This window comes from Physeter macrocephalus, chromosome 21 (assembly GCF_002837175.3).
Source record: "Physeter macrocephalus isolate SW-GA chromosome 21, ASM283717v5, whole genome shotgun sequence".
Classification (NCBI taxonomy): domain Eukaryota; kingdom Metazoa; phylum Chordata; class Mammalia; order Artiodactyla; family Physeteridae; genus Physeter; species Physeter macrocephalus.
In genome coordinates this window covers 110,473,299-110,482,693 of record NC_041234.1, presented here as the reverse complement: position 1 = coordinate 110,482,693, position 9,395 = coordinate 110,473,299, and the positions used below count along the sequence as shown (strand labels likewise).

Genomic DNA, 9,395 nt, shown 5'->3' with positions numbered 1-9,395 from the left:
ACAGGGCTGCAAAGTTGTTTTCTGAACCCCGTGGGCGCCCCCTGCCCCTCCCCCCCAAACCTGCTCGCGCGCCCCCTCCCCCCTCCGTCACCTCCTCGAGTTTCGTTCTTTCAAACTTTTTGAGACCCTAACTGGTGGTCTCTGAGCGGCTCCCCGGGACTCCCGCCTCCTGAATAACTCTCATCACGTCACCGGGCCCAAGAAGGGCGTGGGGGTGAACGAAAGGACTCCCCGAACTTTTTTTCTTCCAGCGGGGCCGGACGGCGGCTTCGTGATGATTGGCCAGGGCGCACCACTGCGAGCCTGTCAATCATCGGGCCTCCCGGGAGCGAGGGGCGGACCGAGCCCCAACCCCGGGGGAATCCGAGCAGGTATATAAGACGCCCGGCGAGCGCCCGGCCAGATTGCGAATGCGACCAGCCCCAGACAACGCATCAGGTGCGAGTAGCCTGCGGGTTCCCGCTGATTTGGCGCGGAGCACTTCGGCAAGCCTGCCCTTCCTGCCCGACCCGCTGGCCCACCGGCCCCCAAGCGCCCCTCCGACGGAGTCCCCAGGCCTTTTCACCGTGGCCGCTCCAGCCCCGGGAGCGCCTTCTCCTCCCGCCACCCTGGCGCACCTTCTTCCCGCCCCGGCCATGTACAGCCTGCTGGAGACTGAACTCAAGAACCCCGTGGGGCCACCCACCCCAGCTGCAGGCGCGGGCGGCCCCGCAGCCCCGGGCGGCGCAGGCAAGAGTAGCGCGAACGCAGGCGGCGGCGCGAACGCAGGCGGCGGCAGCGGCGGTGGCGCGAGCGGCGGCGGCGGCGGGGGCAGTGACCAAGACCGGGTGAAGCGGCCCATGAACGCATTCATGGTGTGGTCCCGCGGGCAGCGGCGCAAGATGGCCCTGGAGAACCCCAAGATGCACAACTCTGAGATCAGCAAGCGCTTGGGCGCCGACTGGAAACTGCTGACCGACGCCGAGAAGCGGCCGTTCATCGACGAGGCCAAGCGGCTGCGCGCCGTGCACATGAAAGAATACCCGGACTACAAGTACCGGCCGCGCCGCAAGACCAAGACGCTGCTCAAGAAGGACAAGTACTCCCTGCCCGGCGGCCTGCTGCCCCCCGGAGCCGCGGCCGCCGCCGCCGCCGCTGCCGCCGCCGCCGCCGCTAGCAGCCCGGTGGGCGTGGGCCAGCGCCTGGACACGTACACACACGTGAACGGCTGGGCCAACGGCGCGTACTCGCTGGTGCAGGAGCAGCTGGGCTACGCGCAGCCCGCGACCATGAGCAGCCCGCCGCCGCCGCCCGCGCTGCCGCAGATGCACCGCTACGACATGGCCGGCCTGCAGTACAGCCCCATGATGCCGCCCGGCGCCCAGAGCTACATGAACGCCGCGGCCGCCGCCGCCGCCGCCTCGGGCTACGGGGGCATGGCGCCCTCCGCCGCCGCCGCCGCCGCCGCCTACGGGCAGCAGCCAGCCACCGCCGCCGCCGCCGCCGCCGCCGCCGCCATGAGCCTGGGCCCCATGGGCACGGTGGTGAAGACCGAGCCCAGTTCGCCGCCGCCCGCCATCGCGTCGCACTCGCAGCGCGCGTGCCTCGGAGACCTGCGCGACATGATCAGCATGTACCTGCCGCCCGGCGGGGACGCGGCTGACGCCGCCTCGCCGCTGCCGGGGGGCCGCCTGCACAGCGTGCACCAGCACTACCAGGGCGCCGGGACTGCCGTCAACGGAACGGTGCCGCTGACCCACATCTGAGCACCGGCCTGCGCTCGCCGCTCCTCCGCCCCACCCCGCCCCGCACCCCCAAGTTGGGACGCCTTGTTGTTTAGCTTTGCTTGCCTGGGACTGTTGCCTTGTACCGATGATGGGGAGGACAGAAAGTTTTGCTCTAGCTGTCGGGTTTTGTACAAAAGCAAAAAGGAGTCCGGAGCGGCGGAAATGGGACTTTCTCGAGCTCGCCTGCCCCTCTCCGCTGCCCCTCCCTCCCCTTTTGTAGGCTGGGAATCGCTGTGTTGTTTGCAAAGAGAAAGCAGCCCCCCCCCTCCTCCTCCTCCTGGGTTCCTGGTTTTTTCTGTTGCATTTGAAAATGTTGTTTCGTTAGTTTGCTGTTAGCCGAGGAGTGAGTGGATGGGAGAAACGTACTCTCGGGTGAGGCTGGCCTGAGAACTGCAACGCCTCCTCCCCCAGTCGCGTTGCATCGGTTTTCCTCGTGGGCTTTGGCGGGGGCGGGGCGCTGACCGCTCGGAGCGGCGCGGCAGCCAAAGCAGATGTTAATTTATAGCCAGGTGTGCGTGTGTCTCCCGCCTCGCCGCCCCTGGCCGCGGGACAGCTTCTGTCCAGTCAGCATTTAGGCTAATGAGTTGGTGATTTCTGCCGTGATCTGTTTGATATTTCGTCGCGCTAACGTATTTGGATTTCGTTTGGGTGGTGGGGATAAGGGGCTATTTTGTTTCAGGTTTTTCAAGGTTTTACTCTGAATTCCTAAATGAGAGATCAATAAATTTTATAACCAACATAATGGAGTCCTGGTAATTTTGCGGGCCTGAAACTTTAGGTGCGGCTTAGGGAGGGGACCATCACTCGGTATTACGACCGTGGTCCCATGCCGGGGCCAGGGGTTGGGAGGCTGGGGGAGGCGAGTGTGACCTGAAATGGTTCCTTTGTAACTGCTGGTGAGCCCAAACACAGAGGCTCCCGATATTTTCAACTGAAACTCCGAGGAGAAAGCGATTTGTCTTCCTGGGAGCGTCTCCTAGGAGCGAGCACACTCCGGCTGAGGCAGGCACCCCGCGGCCACGCACTTGTTGATCGCGGCGGCGGCCACGCGGGGCGGGGAGGGGCCGCCGCGGCCGCGGAAACCGGCCTCCAAAGGGGCACATTTACCTTTGTGCACTGGGGCGGGAAGACACTCGAGCCAAGCCGAACGATTTACAAAACGAAAACCCTTCGGAAATATCAGTTAGCCTATTAAACATAAATGATTACAGGAGTCCCTGGCAGGAAACGAATACATTTCAACCGTGGTAGCTGAAGCGGCCGGAGCCAGCATTCAACGCTGGAAGGTGTGGTTTTTAAAAGTCCACCTTAGACTTTAAAAGGTCTCTCAAACTCCTTCGATGGCTTTTTCTTTTTGACTTGTCAACCCAGTCCACTGACTTGTTTTCTAGAAGAGACTCTCTCTCTCATCCCAAGCCTCGAGCCCGCTTTCGACTCCCTCCCTCCCCCTACTCTCCCTCCATCCCTGACCCTTGGGCATTCCACTGTGCCCCCCGAAAGGCCTTTCGTTTCGCGCCTGGCCACACGGCCCCAGTGTATCTGGGGCCTAGGAAGAAAACAAATAGAACCAGTGTTTTTTTACCCCCTCCTCAGCTGTTTGAGGTGATTTCCTTAATCCCTCTAATCCTGTTACCTCGCTATCCCAGAATAACTAAACTCGGGCTTTCCAGTAAGCTCGGCCTGGTGTACTGTTTTTTATCCTCATCCACTCCTGACCACAGGTTTCTTTGCTTGAGGTCTGCTGGGCTCTGGGCGACAGAATCTCCCGTAAATTGGTCCGAATTCCACATTTCCAACCGGCTTCCTTTGTGCGGGCCAGCCGTTCACCTGCGAGCCGGGGCGGGCCTCGGGGGGAGGGGCGGGGGCTTTCTGCGGCTTCGGGGGTCGTGCCCGCTTTTTACACATCCCTGCGGATCCCGGAGGCCAAGCTCACCACGCCTCTCCGAGAAAGGTCGGGTCTCCCAGGGAAGGCAGCAGCACCCCTCCCCTGCAGACGCTGGCACTGCAGCCCTCCACACGCCGCACCCCACCCCCGACTGTACCGCACGGGGTGGGAGGGCTCCCGGCGGTGATTTACAGACCCGGGAGCGTCGCCCTACAGCCGGCGCTCCCCGACCCGGGCCTGCTGCGTCCGGCGTGGCGAGGCCTCGGTACCACTCCCTCCTCTTCCCGTCCCAGGGCCACGGACCTCGGGCCCCTCCGAGCCGGTCGGTGCCGCAGCCTTGCTGCAATGATCGGAGCAAAGTCACAGGCTGCCAGGTCCCCCCTCCCCCGTGCTCCACGTCCCAGGGGCGGGAGGAAAGTCTCTTGTCATATCCACGCCCCTATTCATATCTTTCACAGTGTTTGGGCCTTCATAAAATACCTGTCCGTAGGTGACTCTGGGTTCAGATTGCTAGCAATTGTGGACACAAGTTTGGTCTGAAAGACTCCAGGAAAGGGAGGGTGAAAACAAGCAATTCCGCCCCACTGAGGGGGCGGTGCCAACGCGGGAATAAACTGACACTGCTTCTTTCCAAGAGTCCATTGTGCTCTGCCTTCTTAGAGGTGCCAGGGTCACCCTTTCAGCCGGTCTCACACGCTGCTTACTCCCTCCTTAAACATCCACGGCTTTGTGCTCTACTTTGTCTGATTTCCAAATTGCCTTTAAGAGAAAGGATTTCATCAATCAGCACATTTGGAGGATTGAAATATAGATGAAAGATAATTGTTTTTTAACTTCAGCAACAGGGAAGAGAACTGAACTGAACTGGAGTGAAACTTCCATCCTCTGGGCCAGAGTCTTCCGACTAGAGCATCCCCTCCCCCCTCCCACTGCTCCCCTGCTTCTACTGGGACAGTTGGCCCTTAATCTGTTTTATAGATTAGGGTTCTGGTAAAATGTAATTTGAAATAAGGGTTCTGCTGCTTAAATGGCAACAATAACAAAATCCGGTCAAGCCCCCACTCCTGCCTTTTTCGGCTTGTTTTACGTATGAGAAAACTGGCCCCTACAGGGGAAATGACAGCACTCAAGGTTGCTTAGCTGGTTCTCTGGCTGCCCAGCGGAGCCAGACTCCCAGGCCTGGAGGGCTCTCCGCTCTGCCACAAGATGGAGAGAAACCGATGAAATCCCAGGCCCAGCTGCCGCTCAAGCCCTTAATCCAGCGGGGTCTCTAGAGAAAGGAGGTAATTCCTGACACACAGACACCTAGTGGCCACTGCTCTGCGAATGGAGAAGTGATGTGGGGGAGCACGGGGTCCTTACAGAGGGAAAAGCACAGCCATCCTTTACGTCCCCTGATAGGAGCAGAGTTACCTTTCGATGGGAATTATCCTACATAGAGATTTTCTTTCCTGGCTTGTCTATACATCTCCCCTCATTAATCTCCCTCCTAGAAATCTATAGGGGGAGAGGGCATGCAAAATGCAGGTAAAGATTTATAAACAAAGACGTTCATCACAGACCTCCTTGCAATGGTAAAAGTTACACACAACCCAACTCTTCAACAGACAGGAAAAGCTTATGTAAAATATGTTTTCAAAAAAAAGACTACTTTGCAGATATTAAAAATTGTGTGTGGAGAGGTTTTAATGACACAGGGAAATGCTTAAAACACAAAGTGAAAAGATCAAGATGCACAAAAGTATATTCAGTATGTATGACCTATTTAAAAATAAGTATATATGACTGAGAAAATATACAAAAATGCAGGGTAGTGGTATGAATACTGGTTAATCTTCCTTCTATTTATTCGTACTTTCCAATTTTCTCTGATAGGATTGTATTCCTGTTGTCACCAGAAAAGGCAGCTTTAAAACATATTCTCTCCCAGTCACAAATACAGAAATGTGTCTCCTTGTGAAAGACGCATCCCTTCGTTTGTTTTGGGGCGAGGAGAGGGCAAGGGGCCCCAGCAGCAGAAATTCCCTAGCTCTCCTCCGGGTTCGGGGCTGCAGTGAACACACCAGAGCAACCCCCTGCCAAGCGCCCTCCTCAGTAAGCGGGAACAGGAGCAGATTAGTGACGGCTCCGTCATTCTTCAGACCCACTCACTGGAGAAAAAGACCTCCTTGGGAGCCAAGCTGAACGGCCTGGGCCGCGGGAAGCAGGGCCCATTGAGGAACCAGAAGGCACACAAACCCAGGGGCCTGAGCAACTCTCACTGCCCTTCTTGGGAGGGGGGTGGAGAGCAAGCCCAGGGGGTGGGTCCTGGGCCGGGCAGAGGAGGGGCTAGGTGAGCACCCAGCTAGCATCCATGCAGCTGAATGGAACCCAAGAAGCTGTGTCCCTTCTCCCCATCACCACCATCTTCACCCACAGCACCGTCATTGCCTGCTGTTCACCCTGCGTCTACGCTGCTCCCCACCAAGCCATTCTCCCTAGAGCTTTCCCTCCACATTTCAAACAGAAATCCTATCGCCGTCACTCCCCTTCTTCGTAATCTTCTGGTGGCTTCCTATGGATTGCTCTTAGAAAAAATGTCCCAACTCCTCCAAAGCTTTGCCTGATCAACTCCGTGCCTCCCTCCTTCAACACCCTCCCCCAGGATCCCACTGAGAAAAGTCTGTTGAATAAATAAATCATGGCTCCTGATGGTTTCATATCTAAATAAATTTTGAAGTCCAGTAATTTTCTCAGATACAGATTACTATGCACAGTGCATATTTTGTTTTGCATCTGCAGGGGTCCCCCACATCTCCACATCAAGCGCAGATTTCCTGACAATTAAAAATCTACTAGCAAAAGTACATAATTTCTTTCCTGCCTCACGGCTTTTGAACTCGGTGTTCCCGTTTCCTGGAATGTTCTTTCCCAAGCTCTTCCCTCAAATGGTTCAATGTCCTCTGGAAGATCTCAGTTCAAACATCACTTGTGGGAAGGCTTCCATAATGCTCTTCTCCAGAACAAGACAGGTCTCCTGTTTTAAGCTCTCATAGCACTGGGCACCTCTTTCCAGCACTGATGCCAATGGTCATTTTACGTTTATTTGCATGATCTTGCCTATCGTTGGTCTAGCTCCCAGTCTGTAAGTTCCTTGAGGGCAAAGACTGTGCCTGGTTTGTTCACCAATACCTAGCACAATGCCTATTCCATATTAGGCTCTCAAAAATAATGTGGAGTGTTTGCTGCATGTTTAAGGAATGGGGGCTCTGGGGGCTTGAAAATAACGGGATGAGTGGAAGCCCGTGAAAATCAAGACAATCTGTCACCTTGGCTCCATCCCTTACCAGCTGTAGGCGGTTGAAGACATCACTTACACGGAGCCTCAAGTGGTAACAACAGTCTCTGGATTGTTTTGAGGATTCAAAAAAAAAAAAAGATGCTTTGAGAGCTGAGCACAGTGTCGGGCACACAGCTTTGTGCAGTATGTGTTAGTGACGATTGTCACCTTTCTTAGGAACCTCTGTTGACTCTTCAGGGAGGAGCTAGTGCTCTCTGGTCTGATTCTGTATTCTCCACCATCACAAGCGATGTTTCTCATTGCTGAGGCCAGTTCTTGCTACAGAAAGAAGGCAAAATAAAACATCACCATTAAAAATGAACAAAGCATATGACAGCAAAAACATAAACACAAAAAAATAGATAAATTGGACTTCCTCAAAATTAAACGTTTTTGCTTCAAAGGACACCATCAACAAAGTAAGAGACAACCCACAGAATAGGAAAAAAAATATGTACAAATCATATATCTGATAAGGTGCTTGTAACTAGACTATATACAGACTTAAAACTCAATAATAAAAAACCAAATTACCCAATTAAAAATGGGCAAAGGGGGCTTCCCTGGTGGCGCAGTGGTTGAGAGTCCGCCTGCCGAGGCAGGGGACGCGGGTTCGTGCCCCGGTCCGGGAAGATCCCACGTGCCGTGGAGCGGCTGGGCCCGTGAGCCATGGCCGCTGGGCCTGCGTGTCCGGAGCCTGTGCTCCGCGGCGGGAGAGGCCACAGCGGTGGCCTGCGTACCACCCAAAAAAAAAAAAAATGGGCAAAGGACTTGAATAGGCATTTTTTTCCAAAGGGAATACACAAATGGGCAACAAGCACATGAAAAGATGCTCAACATCATTTGTCATCAGAGAGCTGCAAATCAAAACCATGATGAGATACCACTTCACGTCAACTAGGATGGCAGTAATAATTCTTTAAAAATAGGCAATAACAAGTGTTGCCGAGGATGTAGAGAAATTGAATCTTTATGTAGTGCTGGTGGGAATGTAAAGTGGTAAAGCCACTTTGGAAAACAGGCTGACAGTTCTTCAAAAAGTTAAACATCAAGTTACCATATGACCCAGAAATTCTACTCCTAGGGATAACAAAAACATAGGTGCACACAAAAATGTGCACGCTAACGTTCATAGTGGCATTATTCATAATAGCCAAAAAGTGGAAACAACCTAATTGCCTATCAACTGATTAATGGATGAATAAAATGTGGTATATCCATACAATGGAGTATTATTCAGCAATAAGAAGAAATTGAGTACTTGTATATATACAAGGTTAGTATATGCACATGTATTACCTAGCTCTGTCAGCTGATGAGAAGGCCAAGAAACAATGACATGCCAGTAGCAACAAACACATCTAGAATCCAGATCTTAGTTTCTAACATCATTCTTCAATGGAAGGAACTAGGGATCTTTGGGAAAATGACTGCTTCTAGAACTGGAGCCAGAAACATGCAAAATGAGTCTGGAGCATCCTGCAGTGCCAGAAAGTAAGGTAAGGTAAGAAAGAAGGCAAGGTTGCTTCCATGTCCTGGCTATTGTAAATAGAGCTGCAATGAACATTTTGGTACATGACTCTTTTTGAATTATGTTTTTCTCAGGGTATATGCCCAGTAGTGGGATTGCGGGGTCGTATGGTAGTTCTATCTGTAGTTTTTTAAGGAACCTCCATACTGTTCTCCATAGTGGCTGTATCAATTTACATTCCCACCAACAGTGCAAGAGGGTTCCCTTTTCTCCACACCCTCTCCAGCATTTGTTGTTTGTAGATTTTCTGATGATGCCCATTCTAACTGGTGTGAGGTGATACCTCATTGTAGTTTTAATCTGCATTTCCCTAATGACTAATGATGTTGAACATCTTTACATGTGTTTATTTGCCATCTATGTATATCTTATGTGGTAAAGTATCTGCTTAAATTGTTTAGCCAATTTTAAAAATTGAGCCACTTTCTTATTATTGAGTTTTGAGAGGGCAGTCTTTATATATTCTGTGTATAAGTCCTTTATAAGTTGTGTGGTTTGTGAATCTTTTCTCCCAGTCTGTGGCGTGTCTTTTCATTCTCTTAACAGTGTACTTTAAAGAGCAGAAGCTCTCTCCTGCTGTCATGACCACGGCCACACTCCTACAGTCCAGCCTCCCTCTGCCTCTTTCTCTCTCATAAGAACACTGAGATTACATGGAGGGACCACCCGGAGAGGGGTGGGATAGGGAGGGTGGGAGGGAGGGAGGGAGATGCAAGAGGGAAGAGATATGGGGATATATGTATATGTATAACTGATTCACTTTGTTCTAAAGCAGAAACTAACACACCATTGTAAAGCAATTATACTCCAATAAAGATGTTAAAAAAAAAAAAAAGAAGGCAAGGAAGAAAGGGAGGGAGGGAGGGAGGGAGGACCACAATAATGGAGGTGTGT

At 53.0% G+C, this 9,395-nt stretch overlaps 1 protein-coding gene across 1 annotated transcript; it reads left to right on the top strand.

Annotated features, from left to right (window-relative positions):
- Nucleotides 1–410: 410 nt before the first annotated feature.
- Nucleotides 411–1,769, top strand: SOX3 (SRY-box transcription factor 3). Its single transcript, XM_024128193.2, has one exon. The coding sequence runs from the start codon at nt 411–413 to the stop codon at nt 1,743–1,745; it is 1,335 nt and encodes a 444-aa protein (XP_023983961.1). The 3' UTR covers nt 1,746–1,769.
- The last annotated feature ends 7,626 nt before the right edge of the window (nt 1,770–9,395 follow it).

Excerpts from the sequence above, each read along its gene's own strand:
- SOX3 (XM_024128193.2), top strand. The coding sequence starts at position 411 with ATGCGACCAGCCCCAGACAACGCATCAGGTGCGAGTAGCCTGCGGGTT.